The 15,989-nt window shown below is 35.7% G+C and overlaps 1 protein-coding gene across 7 annotated transcripts in view; it reads left to right on the top strand.

Moving 5' to 3' along the window:
* LOC130664906 (protocadherin Fat 4-like) overlaps window positions 1-15,989 on the top strand; it is a 160,240-nt gene that overhangs the window by 33,182 nt on the left and 111,069 nt on the right. For all 7 annotated transcript variants that reach the window (XR_008989482.1, XR_008989480.1, XR_008989481.1 and 4 more), the window contains exons 19-20: window positions 8,890-9,117; window positions 15,168-15,299. Coding sequence is in view for 4 of the 7 variants with exons in the window: in XM_057465089.1 (XP_057321072.1) it covers window positions 8,890-9,117; window positions 15,168-15,299 (360 nt within the window). In the remaining 3 variants the exon portion in view is untranslated. The remainder of the gene's footprint in view (window positions 1-8,889; window positions 9,118-15,167; window positions 15,300-15,989) is intronic.

The following is a 15,989-nucleotide window of genomic DNA, read 5'->3' as shown; positions in this document are numbered from 1 at the left end:
TTCGGGTTCCTAACAAGCAAGTATCCGCTTGTTCGTCCCCTGCTAGATTTCCTACTTTCCCGAGCTAATTACACTCTAATTATTCAATCCGAAATACATCAAAGTTTCGAGTATTAATTAATTAATGTAACGTGGACCTAAGTCCGCCTCCCCCGACCGGAAGCCGAGACCTCACCCTTTTGGGCATACTCGCGTTGCGTAATCCCATCTTTTCTACACTTTAAGCGACACTCTCGGCCGAAGCCAAGAGTGGACATTTACCGGAGGTATAATCAAAAATCCTCATTACGTGGGTGTCACGCGTTTTGGTCCCAAAACATTTCATCCCCGACAGCTCATCCCCGACACATTATCCGCACGACTAATCATCCTCGGACAATTAATCCCCGACAATATATCTGTGAGATAAATCGTCCCGACGACCGTTCATCTTATGACATCTTAACCATGACAATCTACCTTATATTGATAATTATTTCTAATCATTTTTTATTTTAATCAATATTTGTACTATTATCAAGCACATCAAATCCATGAAAAAAAATATCTAACTTTTTTCCATCAACCGAATATTATGTAACTTTGCCCTGATTAAAAAAGTGAATTGAAAAGTATTGAAAATTATCTTAATTCTTTTCAATCCCTCGGCGGTTTTGGAAAGTATTGAATGGAATTGAAATTTCGATCGTTTGAATACTTTCCAATTCCAAAGTGGAATTCGAAAGTATTGAAAAGAATTCAATCTTTCATCATTTCAATTTAGGTATTGAGAAGGATTCGGAAAGATTCAAAAATTTCAATTCATTTCAATCTTTTTCAATCCCACTCATGACCCGAAATGTGAAATTATTTAGGTATTGAGAAGGATTCAGAAAGATTCAAAAATTTCAATTCATTTCAATCTTTTTCAATCCCACACTTGATCCGAAATATCGGACTATTTAGGTATTGAGAAGGATTCAGAAAGATTCAAAAATTTCAATTCATTTCAATCTTTTTCAATCCCACACTTGATCGAAACATCGGATTATTTAGGTATTGAGAAGGATTCAGAAAGGTTAAAAATATCAATTCATTTGAATCTTTTTCAATTCCTCGGAAGTTCAGAAATTCTTTTATTATTTTGGGATTGAAAAGTATTCATTTTATGTCAAAATGAATACCTTGGGGTATAGAAAATATTCGAAAGGATTCATTTCTCATCATTTTCAATACTTTTCAATTCACTTTTTTGATCAGGGTGAGTTTAGTAACCCAATGATTTAATTGAAACAACAACAATAATAATAATAATAATAAGAATAATTACAATAATAATAACGATATTATCTAAAAGATCATTTAAATGTAGTCAAGTATCGCGACTTCTAGATATTATGTTGTCTTGTATATTCAGTTGTTTTGTATAAGTGCCTTAAGCAATTGTGATACTAATTAGTTAACTATATTGATCGCTAAAAATTAATGTTAATAAGTAATTAAGAGATAATATTTTATTATTAATATAAAGTAAATAATTACTAACGATCGATTATGTACTATGGTGCTAAATGATGTGGTTATGAGAAAGTGTGTATTAAAATTATATTGATAAAATGTTCATAATTAACAATATTTATAGCTGGTTTATTGTATTAAATATTTTTATTGAAATATCAATTGTCCAACAAGTAAATTATCGGGTATTATTTGTCTAAGTGTAAGTTGTCATTGTCATGAATCATCGCGGGGATGAATCGTCGCGGGGATGAATTGTCGGGGATGAATTGTCGGGGATGAGTTGTCGGGGATGAAATGTCGGGGATGAAATGTTTTGGGACCAAAACGCAGTGAACCCATTACGTGTGGTATCTAACCACAGCCACTACGAGTCCGACCTCACGTGGGCCCATAGCACTCCTCCCATCTCAAGAATTAAAGAGACTCTGGTCGAAGTGGGGCTTGGAATGGGCCCCCCATAGTACCAATTCTGTATTGGTCGACATACCACTTGGTCAAGAGGGGACGTGGTACTCTTTTCCCCTGCCTCCCGAAGGAGACACCCAGTTTTGTTTTCATTCATTCGTGCATTCTTCACACACTCTCACACACATTCTTCACATATTGTTCACACATTCTTTACACATTCTTTACTCATTCTCACACTCACCTAACTTCGGACTAACACCCGAGATGCACAGAGTCTTCACAAGTCATGAGTTCTGTGCACCTATGCCCAGAAACTGGCTGCTGAGTTTTTGGTGGAGACAATCTTTACTGAAACCATTAAAGACTTTAAAGGAATTTGGGGTAACAAGAACACGCCCGATTTGTGGCCACTTCGCGCCCCACCCTTCTATGCTCTGGAGCACTTCACGCTGAGGCTTGAACTCGGTGCATTTTAGCAGTAAGTGCTGAACGGTATCCCACCCTTTGTTGCATTGTGGGCATTTGCGATCCTTTGTGAGCCCGTACTTGAAGAGTCTATCCTTAAAACAGCCATGACCAGTTAACATCTGGGTAAGCCAGAAGTTAGGACTGATGTGTTGGCTCGCTAGACGTTCAGTAACGTCTGGGAAGAAGTTGAATGTCATACGTCCGTCGTCCGTTGTGGACCACTATTCTTGCCATCTGCGAATGGTTTCTTTTTTTAGGGAGACAAGGCCTTCTTCGTCATCTGGCTGCACGGTCACGGCTCCAAGGGTTGCCTGTTTGCCAGTACGAAGATTGTAACGGGCGCAACGTTCATCAATCACAAGCTGAATGGGCACTGCCCCTGCAACTACACAAAGTCCCTCATACGATGCCGTCTTGTATGAACAAGTCATCGTAATCAGGGCTCGACGTTGCAAGGCCCTAAGAGCCTTCCATTCCTCCACTCCACATAGGTCACTCCAGCCTGCTGCCGCATAAGTGACAATGGGCAGGAAGTAACCCTTGTAGGTGGTGGACATAGCTGGAAAGCGCAGTCCCCATTCAGTCCGTGCGAGACGGCGTAAACGACCAAAAGTTTTGTCTAATTTCGCGCGCCTTGTCTTTATGTGTGTGGTTGGTTTGAGGTCTTGGTCGAAGTGTACCCCTAAGTATCTAATGCTCTTTTTGAGAGCTATCTTTGTTTTACCTATTACGATTTTCGGTGGCTTTGAATCTTACTTGGGCTTTTTCTGTCTTTTCGCTTCATAGGGGTACGGACCTTTGTCCTTGCGTGGACCGCGTCGGGTGTAATCCCTCTTGAGGAATATCGCTTCGGTCTTGGACTCCGACAGCGTGAGTTTCGCGGAACGACACCATTCCAGTATCGAATCTACCATCCCTTGTGCTTTTCTTTCGATGTCCACTCGTGATGTTCCCGCTATGATGACGAGGAGGACGTCAGCATAGGCTACAAATTTACTCCCGTGATCTGATGATTCTAATTCTTTAAGTAAGTCGTCGAACATAATGTTCCAAAATAGTGGCCCTTAGACTGATCCCTGTGGACATCCCCTTGTGTGCTTTTTCTTTTCCCACCCGAATCCCCATGAAAGTCCTACTGTCCTATCCTTAAAGTAACTCTGCACTACCCTGTAAACATTTTTGGGGCATTCCCGCTTCTTCAATCCCTCGAGCACTCGCGGCCACCACACAATGTCAAAGGCGCCAGAAATATCGAAGAGAAGTCCGATTGCCAGATTCTCTGTAGTCGAATCTAGCAAGCGGCGCATCTCAACGATCGCATCTTCAGTCGACCTTTTGGCCATGAAACCAAATTGTTGACTGGAGATGTTATCCCCAGCTAAGACTGTGGTGGTGAGTCTCGACTTTAACAATCTCTCAAATACCTTCCCGATAACCGAAAGTAAACAAATTGGCCTATAAGATTTTGGGTCGCTCGCGTCTTTGTCACTGCTCTTAAGGATCATGATAATCCCACCCTCTTTCCATGCGGTAGGGAAAACTCCTAGCTCTAGGCACCTATTATATAAGTCTAAAAATTCCCTCGATAAAATGACTCCCGCCCTTTTGATTACCTCGTTTTCTACTAAGTCTGGCCCGGGTGCTTTCTTACTTTTAAGGGTTTTCAAAATTCTGTATAGTTCGCGCGGGGTGAATGAATCGGCGTCCGCGGTGTCTGGTGGCGTCTCTGAGTTCTCCCGGGTTACTTTCTGTTCCTCTGTCTCTTCGTCTGGTTTGTCGTCTACAATGTGTGTGTTGAGAAAGCAGCTAGCTGTGTCCTTAAAGTTTTCTGTGGATTGCCCGTCACGCCGGAGTGTGGTGAGCACTCTGTTAACTCGGTGTTTGTCTGCCTGGAGCTTGTAGACGATGGCCCAGTGCTCCTTGTTACCGTTCGACGTGACAAACTCTCGCCAGCTGTTTTCTCTCTGTCTTTTAACGTGTTTTGAGTATGCCTTGCAAAGTCGTAAGTAAGTCTCTTTCAGTTCTGTCTTTTTCCCTTCGTCTGTCTCCCTCTGGAATCCCCTTCTAGATTTGTACACTACTCTCTTTTCTTTTGTCAGTTCCCTGGTCCACCACGGGTATGATTTTACGTGCGGCTTCTTCCGCGGGATAGCAAATTCACATGACTCTATGATGGTTTTGGTAAGTGCATCGGTATACTTTTCCTCGTCCTCGACCGTTTCCAGCGCTAGGCCCTCAAGATTCACTCTTGCGAGTTCTGGTAGTTTCTCGCGGAACTTCTCCCAGTCGGCCAACGCAAGGTTGAACCGCTTAGGATCTGCCCCATCGAGACGTCGGTACTTTGCACCCACTCGCGTTTGATGGACCAGTCCCGTACGTACCGTGCAAGTTTTGGGGTGGCTAAGGTAACATCTATGTATGACTCTCCTGTTGTCGAAGCGTAAGTTGGACCCTCCCTTTTTAAGTTGAAAATCTCTAACCCATTGTCATCTATAAAATCCTCTAATTTTTCCCCCTTTTCCTTTGTTTCTGGGCCCATTCTAATTGATCTAGCGTTCGCGTCCATCCCAAATAAAACTTTATTTCCCCTTAGTGCCTGTGCTACCTTTTCTAATTGCGTGATGTGAACCTCTATTTCGTCTCGACACTGGAAGTATGACGATACCACATAGAAAGAAATGCCTGGACCCACAATTTGAGCACATACGCAGTGCGCGGTGCTTAGTTGCGAAATGTGTATCATTCTGTACTTTGGATTGGTTAGACAAATGGCCGCAAATGGCCTCTCCCCGGTTGTGGCAGCAATTTGTACATTGCTGCCAAAACCGGGTATTTTAAAACATTTATTACTTGCAACTGCGTATGGCTCTTGCAAAAGAAGGACATCAATACGTTCCTCCTCCCACAAGGCACCTGTCTCCAGTGTTCCCGCCTTATCATTCCGCAAGTTCAACTGCAAGACTCGAAGACCTTCCGCGTTGAATCCTCTCTCACCTCCTTCTCTCTCTACTGTTGTCGGAATTGGGGGGGGGGGGGGTTGAATTTCGTTTACCGTACCGAGCCCTTTTGTTGTTTTCTTTCCTGTTGCGAGCCCACCGTGGGCAAAGTTACTCGACCCCGGACACGTACGTCGGCTTGTGCCCCGCGAACAATGTGTACCGTTTGCTACTGAATCTACTTTAAGTGTTGTGTCCCGTTTTGCGTTTACTAATTTACTTGGTTGCGTGATTTTACCCGTGCGCGTCCGCGTTTCCCGATTCTCGTGCCGACAATTAACGGAAGTACCAGGGGGCTTAGCGATCAAATTTTCAACAACAACAACACGGCTTGCCACTCTGGCACTTCTTCGAACGAGCGTGGTGCTGGTCGTCGTCGATGATGATGATGGTGATGTCCAGGTGTCTTCCATTGGTTTGATTCGTTTTAAGACCACCATGGGATTCCCCTCCCATGCGGACCAATCCCGCATATCCGAATGCCGGTCCAATGCGGATAATTTAACATGAGAGGAGAAAGCCATGATTATTTTTGCTGTTTGAGTCGCTAAACTCTTAGTTGTACCTGTAGGGAAGAAAGTTTGGTGTGGCTGCTACCTGTGAAAGAGAAAAGCTTGATTAGTGTTTTTGGAGAGGGAAGGATAGGGTTGATTTTGTCTGTGGGCCGATACTTAGACTTCCCCTGAGAAATTTTTATACGTATTGCTTTCGCAATTTTAGGATAATCAAAAATTTTTTCAGGGCCTGGGCCTATTGGAGGTGGTATCAGTCCACTATCGACATATGATAGCTTTTGACTATCGTTGCATTCAAAAAAATCGATTAAAGTGAAAAAAACTGCCTCAGGTCCAGGGACCATAAGACAGACAGTAAATCCACATATAATCAATCAAAATCGATTAAAGTGAAAAATTTCGCCTTATGTTGCAGGACATAAAGCTAGTTAATCACTTATATATTCAAAATCGATTAAAGTGAAATGCCTGCCCCCGGAGGGAACAGGCCTTATGTTTCACTATTAAATATATTCAACAGTCATTCAAGTTTTTCCATATGTTTTGAGTGATTGGAATCACCTTTAGGGTTGGCAGCGTTGGGCTGCTCACCCAAGCCGATATGTGTTCTGTTCTGCCCCACTAGAACATACTTGCACATCAGCTGATACATTCCGCTTCATTACTTCCTGCTCGTAGTTTCCGTAACAGAGGTCCACAGCGTTGTACATGTACAAATTATAACATGCTCATTTTCAGATTGGGGCGGCCTAGATGCCTCCGAAGTAAACATGCGCCGTTTCTCCTAAGTTACTTTCACCAGAATTATTTGCATGGAAGCAATAAAGTAGAATGCCTGTCCTGACCTATGTCTCTCCTATTCAGCTTGAGAGCTGTTCTTTCTAAGGAAGAGACTCGGGACGGCTGAGAGTACCCGCTCAGGCTTGTGTAACCCTGATGGGTCCACAAGATTGTGGTACTATGCGAGATTTTTAGGCCTCTATACATTCAATTGAATACCAGCTCAGGTCTGTGTAACTTTCTTGAGTCCACAGAATCGTAGTATTCGTTGGAGTCTTAGCTCCGCTATCGCATGTGTAGCCACTCTGGCTTGTGTAGCGCCTTGGCTCACAAGATCGGACTACACTCACTTTACTAACCAGGTAAAGTATCTTTTTAAGGAATTAATTAATTCACAAGTACGCCAGTCTTTATATGAACATTGTTCATTTATTAATAATATATAGATGCGCGCACGCACACGCACACACACACCCCAATGTATTTTTCTCTGGCCCCGATGTTCTTGGGGAGAGTTGTTTATATTTGCCCTCTCAAGAGTTTTTGAACTCTTGTTCTTATTTAGTTTCAGGAATAATATTCGAAAGTCATAAGTCGTTTAGGCGAAGTAAACGACATGACGTCTCAGTTTATCTTCTTGATACACTTTTTACACCAAAGTGCGCGCATACGCATACGCACACACACACACACATATAGGTATTTTATACCTTTTCAATATATATATGTATATATATATTCTATTATTTATTTATCTATCTATCTAAAACCCTTAGATAGTTAAGTGGACTCTTAGAGCCTTCCACTTTCTTGGACGCCTTGCAACATCAATAAATCCCTTTGGATCGGCAGTGACGTCGTTGGTTTCCCTTTCGGTAATCGTAGTGGCACCGCGAAGAGGTCGACGTTTGCTTGCCCGGCCCATATTGGCCACTTTTAGGCCATGCCACCAGTTTCGAGTATTAGAATAAAACTTTCGTTTGAAGAATAATGTTGATAATTAATTATTATTAATTTTTTAAATAAGGACTCTGAGTGTACCCATTGTCGCTCACTAAAAGCTGTGATGTACTATTAATCGATCAACACATGGCCCTATAGTCGCTCAAAGACAATATCAATTAAACTATGATAAGTTTATTGATTTAGAAAATAATTTATAAATTATACTTCTTTATTCTTTCATAATATAAAATTTCATGAATTTAAAAAATGTTAGAGATAACAGATGCTTAATTAAATCCCAAGATGGTCCGTGACGATTAATTATGAATCATACCAATAATTTATAAAAAATAAATTTTTTTTTTGTGAATTCTATTCGGAAAGGATCCACTATACACAAAAAAAAAATCAGAGTAACAATAGAACAATTATTTACCACGTTATAAGCAATCAAAGTTAGTGCTTGAATTTATACCCCTCCAAAACCACTTTTTTCAACCTTCAATTGTTTATATCTCGGGTAAAAAATTTTTTAAGTTCATGAAATTTTGGATAGGAGTAGAAGAGACTTTAATCTAACGATTTATATGTTTCATGTTCTAATACGATTTTTTTAAACACAAGTTATTCATGTTTTAAATTTAGGGTCAATATTTTACGACCAGATAGTAGGTGCGAAGAAACAATAATGATGCCAACATATAGAACGATGTAAACTGTATAGTTTTTTTATTAGAATATAAATATACTGTAAAACCATATTGTGAAGAAGTCCGTATGTTTATATTATAAATTCATGTATAACGATTATGATGAAAAAACCGTAAGCAGTCGTAAGAATTATAGTCTGGTGAAATATGTTTATGTCAATTACTTTCAAAAAGTTAGGACTTGATGGAATAGTTGACATATGAGAAAAATCAGCTGTAGGTCTGATCTTATTAAAACTCGAAACAAGTTCGAACCAATGACTGTTTGGCGGGTAGTGGTTGAGACGAATAGCTATTTATCGAGATGTATAGTTTGTTCCGTGCACAGTTAGAACGATAGTGTGTAGGTATCTGAAGTCTCCTTTGTATTCATCTGTCGAATAAGTACTGACCGCCATAATTGTAGTTTGTTGATGATAAAGTGATTTCAAATGAAAAGTTTAAGATAGAAAGAGATAGTAATATGGCTTGTCATATGACCATCTCTGGTATAAACCAGAATGTCATGTATGCTCTATATACTCTTCATAAAAAGTTTTTTAACTATTTTAATGTTATTTCTTTTAGAATACGTTATTATTCGAGTTTGAAGCTGCTGATTATGATGATCCAGAAACAAATAATACGAAAGTAATCTTTACTTTGCAAAATATGTCACAAGTACATGGAGATGAGAATTATGCAGAAAAGTGTGAAGCTCCTTTCAAACTCACGACAGAAAACTTTACATTGGCACGAATATCAACAAATCGAGCTTTATACGATTGCTATGGCCTCTGGGCTTTACAAATTCATGTAAGTATAGCAAATTATTGGAAACGTACACCACTACTATCCAACATTTACTGGCAATCAAATTTTTTTGAATGCTAATGATATGTTTCATTTATATGTAGCTTACTCGAAAGTAAGAGTAATGATTGGAAAAACAAAAAATTATTGGGTGCCTAGTAAAATTAAAATAGCAAGCTGGTCTTTGGTGAGAATGTTTTTTCATACCATAGAGAAACTTTTGAGATAATCGGAAAAAAAATTTTTTTTGGACTACTCTAATATATATATAATTATAAAATAGTGTATATAATAATCTATGATATAAGATATACCCATAATATATACATAACGTTAATGAATTTTGACGCATGCGCCTAGCAATATACATTTAAATAATCGTGTTGAAAATCTACATATATATGAGGGCAGCTCATTTGAAATTGACAATTTTCAGAATGTTGTCCGAGTGTGTGTGTGTGTGTGTGTGTGTGTGTGTGTGTGTGTGTGTGTGTGTGTGTGTGTGTGTGTGTGTGTGTGTGTGTGTGTGTGTGTGTGTGTGTGTGTGTGTGTGTGTGTGTGTGTGTGCAGACTTTTTATAATTTTGTAATAAATAAACCGATTTACATGGTTCCTGCGGCAATTGAAAGAGCTCATTAGAAGAGCTTAATAAAAATAACGAATTTATTTACTTTATCATATGTCTAGTTATACTTTATAACAATAACATAATGTTTCGATAAGTGAGATGAAAATAAATTTAACAATTGATCAGATTCATACTCATGATTGATGGACATTTTAATGTTGATCTGATTAAATTATTAACAATTGGTCGAATGGATCACAACGTCGTCACATTCTCGCGGTTTTGCGAATGCCGTAAAAATGTCTTAAATTTTCAGCATTTATGCACATGCCGTAAATTTACCGTAATAATTTGGTAGTAATATGGTTATATTGGCCAGTTTTTTTCCTGTAGTTATGCCATAAACTTACTGTACTTATACTCCCTGGTTAAAAAAGAGAATTAAAGAGGATTAAAAATGAATTGAATCCTTTTTAATTCTCTTCAGAGAATTAAATAGAATTGAGGAGAATTCATATTTTAAAATTTTTAATACTTTTAAATTCTCTTCAGAGGATTAACTAGAATTAAGGAGAATTCATATTTTGAAATTTTTAATACTTTTAAATTCTCTTCAGAGAATTCAATCGAATTGAGGAGAATTCATATTTTGAAATTTTTAATTCTTTTAAATTCTCTTCAGAGAATTAAATAGAATTGAGGAGAATTCATATTTTAAAATTTTTAATACTTTTAAATTCTCTTCAGAGAATTGAATAGAATTGAGGAGAATTCATATTTTGAAATTTTTAATACTTTTAAATTCTCTTCAGAGAATTAAATAGAATTGAGGAGAATTCATATTTTGAAACTTTTAATACTTTTAAATTCTCTTCAGAGAATTGAATAGAATTGAGGAGAATTCATATTTTGAAATTTTTAATTCTTTTAAATTCTCTTCAGAGAATTAAATAGAATTGAGGAGAATTCATATTTTAAAATTTTTAATACTTTTAAATTCTCTTCAGAGAATTAAATAGAATTGAGGAGAATTCATATTTTGTAATTTTTAATACTTTTTAATTCTCTTCAGAGAATTAAATCGAATTGAGGAGAATTCATATTTTGAAATTTGTAATGCTTTTTAATTCTCTTCATATTAATCGAAAAGAATAAAGAACTATTCTCAAGAAAAATATAGAGAGCCCGAACTGGGATGGATATCCCGAATTGTCCATGGGGAAGACCACTGGTTATACCAAAAATAATATATTATCTATACCAGATATATATATATAGGACGTGGTGCAGGGTATACTGCGCCACTACCAGTAGGTACTTCCCACTCTGCTACGCAAAGTTCACTTGGTAGCAGTAGAGTGAAGACTGACGATTAACGTCCGCTGCATTTGCTTTTAACACTTCTACTATAAGTGTCCATATCCAAGAAGCCCGCACGCTCTAGCGGTGAGCGTGGAACTAACTTTCGCTCACTTACTCTCTCCCGCCAGATTGTCGGTCGGCGAGCGTCTCACGATCACTCTTACATTTTTTTCCCGTTGCCTTTATCTCTTTTAATTACTTTTTTTTCCACAAATTTCTCCATAAAAAAAAATAAAATTTCACGTATAAAATTATTATTTCTTTTCTTTCCCAGAATAAAATTTTAATATATAAATAATTACTAATCATTATTATTTTGTTTTTTCAAAGTTTAAGGCCATTCTCAGACAGTGCCCCCCACTTTTTAAAAATTTTGAATGACTTTCAACTGTTATAAGCGTATCAAATTTTTAGCAATTAATTAAAAAAAAATTGAAGCATTAATTGAAAAAAGGACAACGTAGTTGTAATTTCGCCGATATATAGATATAAAAAAAAAATTATTTACACTTGATATCAATTCGAAGTTAAACAAAATTCGTTAAATAAATTTTCGTGAAATCGTCCTGTCAATTTTATAATTAGAATTTTTTAATTTTGTTGGGTAAGTAATTTTTTCTAAATTCTATATCGCAACGAAATTACGACTACGTTGTCCTTTTTTCAATTAAAATTTTGATTTTTTTTTAATTGATTAATGAAATTTTAATACGGTTATGATAGTTGAAAGTCATTGCATATTTTTAAAAAGTGGGGGGCACTGTCTGAGAATGCCCTTAAAAGAAAAATAATTTTTTTTGTTATGGTGACAATTCTCTCGAATTCTCAGCGAGAACAGGAATTGCAACATGACTTTGAAATTAAAAAAAAATAAGATGGAAGATAACTTTTTCGGATCCTGTTTTATTCTCTCGAATTCACGGAAAGAACAGAAATTGCAACATTATTTTAGAATTAAAAAGAATTAGTTAGAATTGAATTTTTCCGAATCCTCTTTTATTCTCTTGAATCCTCTGCGAGAACAGAAATTCGAAGTTATTTTAGAATTAAAAAGGATTAGTTATAATTAAACTTTTTCCAATCCTCTTTTATTCTCTTGAATCCTCCACGGGAACAGAAATTAAAAATTATTTTAGAATGAAAAAGAATAAGTTAGGATTAAACTATTTTGAATCCTCTTTTATTCTCTTGAATCCTCCGCGAGAACAGAAATTCAAAGTTATTTTAGAATTAAGAAGAATTAGTTAGGATTAAACTTTTTTGAATACTCTTTTATTCTCTTGAATCCTCCTCGGGAACAAAAATTTAATATTAATTTAGAATTAAAAAAGATTAGTTAGAATTAAACTTTTTCCAACTCTCTTTTATTCTCTTGAATCCTCCGCGAGAACAGAAATTGAAAGTTATTGTAGAATTAAAAAGAATTAGTTAGGATTAAACTTTTTTAAATCCTCTTTTATTCTCTCGAATCCTCCACGGGAACAGAAATTAAATATTAATTTAGAATTAAAAAGAATTAGTTAGGATTAAACTTTGTTGAATTCTCTTTTATTCTCTTGAATCCTCCGCGAGAACAGAAATTGAAAGTTATTTTAGAATTAAAAAGAATTAGTTAGGATTAAACTATTTTGAATCCTCTTTTATTCTCTTGAATCCTCCTCGGAAACAGAAATTTAATATTAATTTAGAATTAACAAGGATTAGTTAGAATTAAACTTTTTCCAATTCTCTTTAATTCTCTTGAATCCTCCGCGAGAACAGAAATTAAATATTAATTTAGAATTAGAAAGAATTAGTTAGGATTAAACTTTTTTGAATCCTCTTTTATTTTCTCGAATCCTCCACGGGAACAGAAATGAAATATTAATTTATAATTAAAAAGAATTAGTTAGGATTTAACTTTTTTTAATCCTCTTATATTCTCTTGAATCCTCCGCGAGAACAGGAATTTAAAGTTATTTTAGAATGAAAAAGGATTAGTTAGAATTTAACTTTTTCCAATCCTTTTTTGTTCTCTTGAATCCTCCGCGAGAACAGAAATTAAATATAAGTTTAGAATTAGAAAGAGTTAGTTAGGATTAAACTTTTTTGAATCGTCTTTTATTCTCTCGAATCCTCCACGGGAACAGAAATTGAATATTAATTTAGAATTAAAAAGAATTAGTTAGGATTAAACTTTTTTGAATCCTTTTTTATTCTCTTGAATCCTCCGCGAGGACAGAAATTCAAAGTTATTTTAGAATTAAAAAGAATTAGTTAGGATTAAACTTTTTTTAATCCTCTTTTATTCTCTTGAATCCTCCACGGGAACAGAAATTGAATATTTTTTTAGAATTAAAAAGAATTAGTTAGAATTAAAATTTTTTGAATCCTCTTTTATACTTTTGAATCCTCCGCGCGATCAGAAATTGCAATATTATTTTAGAATTAAAAAGGATTAGTTAGAATTAAACTCGTTCCAATCCTCTTTTATTCTTTTGAATCCTCCACGGGAACAGAAATTGAATATTTTTTTAGAATTAAAAAGAATTAGTTAGAATTAAAATTTTTTGAATCCTCTTTTATACTTTTGAATCCTCCGCGCGATCAGAAATTGCAATATTATTTTAGAATTAAAAAGGATAAGTTAGGATTAAAAATATTTAATCCTTTTTTATTCTTTTTAATCCTAAAACGATAATAATTTTGTCGCTAGATGATGGAGAATTAAAAAGGATTCATTTTATATTCGATCTAAATTCTCCGGAGAATTAAAAGTATTAAAGAGTATTAAGGAGTATTAAGTATGTGTGCTTTTTTAATCCTTTTTAATTCACTTTTTTAACCAGGGCTGTAGAGTGACCAGATTACTATAGTAGTATTACTATAAAAATGCCGAACTTTTACCAAAAAAATGCTGCAAAAAAACTATAACAATGCCGAACTTTTACCGAAAAAATGCTCTATAAAAACCGTAATGATACGATAATTTTCTAATAATAAAATCGAACTTTTTTGGTAATAATACCGTAGATATCCTGCGATTTTGCCAGATTTATCCTGATACAATGGTATCAGGATAAATCTGTTTGTTTCTGCATTTAAAATCATCGAAAATGTGCAAAATGTAAAATTGCTTATTTTATTCTATTAGTTCACACATTTCTTATTCAAACAAAAGAATGTAAGTGAAAATAACAATCCGGAAAAATTGAGGTTTTCAATTTTCTTAAGTTCGTTTGTGTCCATATAAATACAATTAGTATCAGGATTCAGGTAAGCGATTCAGCATAATGGCTAACAGATGAGAATTTGAATCGTTAGGATTCGGGATCGAGCCCACGAATTGAAATTTTTACTGTATTAATGCACAAATTGAATCTTTCCACGACAAAATAATCCTTTTTTTTTATTTGACCACTCACGATAATTTATCATCTTTTTCGGCATCTTTTTTAACTCCAATTTGTTTCAGAAATGTTATAACGTAGTTTTATAATTGAATTATAATTAATTTTACGTCTAGAATGCGTAATTAATTCCGTCAATTAATCACAGTTTTCGGCCTGAACATAATTTATGCACGTGACTAGAATCAGAGGTTACAAATTGACTAGAAAATTTGACCAGTGACTTAAAATCAGCCGGGCCTGAATTTATTGGACGGAAAAATCGAGTAATTTAGTTAATTAATTAGTTAATTCGGCCAATGGAATGAATTCCGGCCTGAATTAGATTTAGAAGTGATAAGAAAAATTAATTTATAGCCGCCGATAGATCTGGAATAAATTAGTGAATGAATACTGAGTTTACTTAGAGCGCGCGCGGATCCCCTGGGCTTTTAACATGTGTACGAATCTCTTGGAAAAATCCAATGAGGACAAATACGAAAGTTGGATTTCTAAGCATCATCTCAAAGTATCTAACACTCTCATGGATAAACGTAACGTACTGTTGTATAATTCAACAGTATAAAATGCATTTATATGGTCACTTTTGTGAGCGCAGTCAAAATTAAATTTGACTCATTCTTTTCTTACCATAAAATTTCTTCTCTTAGCTCTTGCCCAGTGCTCTGAATTGTACAAACGAAATTTAATTATATAACTCACAATAAAATGATTAATATTGATGAAATTTCTAGGCTCAAGATTTCGGAACTGATCCAGGACCTTTGAGTGATACGAAGATATATTACATACAAATCACTGATTATAATTACAATGCTCCAGTCATTCATTTCCCGATTCTAGAAAAAAAAATTGTGCTCAGCCAGGTAAATTACAATGATCAAAAATAGGACGTTAACTAAAACTATTATACTATCCCTCTCATGCCTCAGAGCTATATTAGCACCTATTAAGCATGTCAGTTTGACTAATCGTTCACCATCAAATGAGCTTACAGTAGATGTTTGGTGATAAAATTTACTTCAACGATATACCCGGCATGAAAAAACTACATATAGCCGAACATGTATTGATAAGTATATGTAGTCCACTTAATTTACTCTTAGCCGTTGTTAGGGGAAATTAATTACCGGATTTTTTTTGATTGATTATACGTAAAAAATTCCGTAGATCACGAAAATAATAATACGAAAGCTCAATTTGGCCGCGTTTTTTAAATAAATAATGAAATTACGTGACCAACGCATTCTTTTTTATTGAAAACAAAATCGTCACCGTAAGGATGGGCTTTGAGAAGACCAGAGTAGGTTTTTGAGTCCCCATCTCCTATATAATTTACGAACCTCAGTCCATATTTGACAATCGAGCGTTTAAACATTTCAATAATCGATGAGACTTCCATGTTTCCTGATGCTCCAGTGTGATTGGCGGTGCATTGATTGTTTCAATGTGTTCTTCTTTCCATTCTTCATATTCTGCAGTATCTAATTTTTTTTCAGCTTTCACATAACTTACAATAAGAAGATTTTACCAACACATCCAACACTTTTCCCGAA

Source organism: Microplitis mediator, chromosome 3 (genome assembly GCF_029852145.1).
Source record: "Microplitis mediator isolate UGA2020A chromosome 3, iyMicMedi2.1, whole genome shotgun sequence".
In the NCBI taxonomy this organism is placed as follows: Eukaryota; Metazoa; Arthropoda; class Insecta; order Hymenoptera; family Braconidae; genus Microplitis; species Microplitis mediator.
Note: the sequence above shows the minus strand (reverse complement) of the source record. Positions and strands in the feature narration are given on the sequence as shown.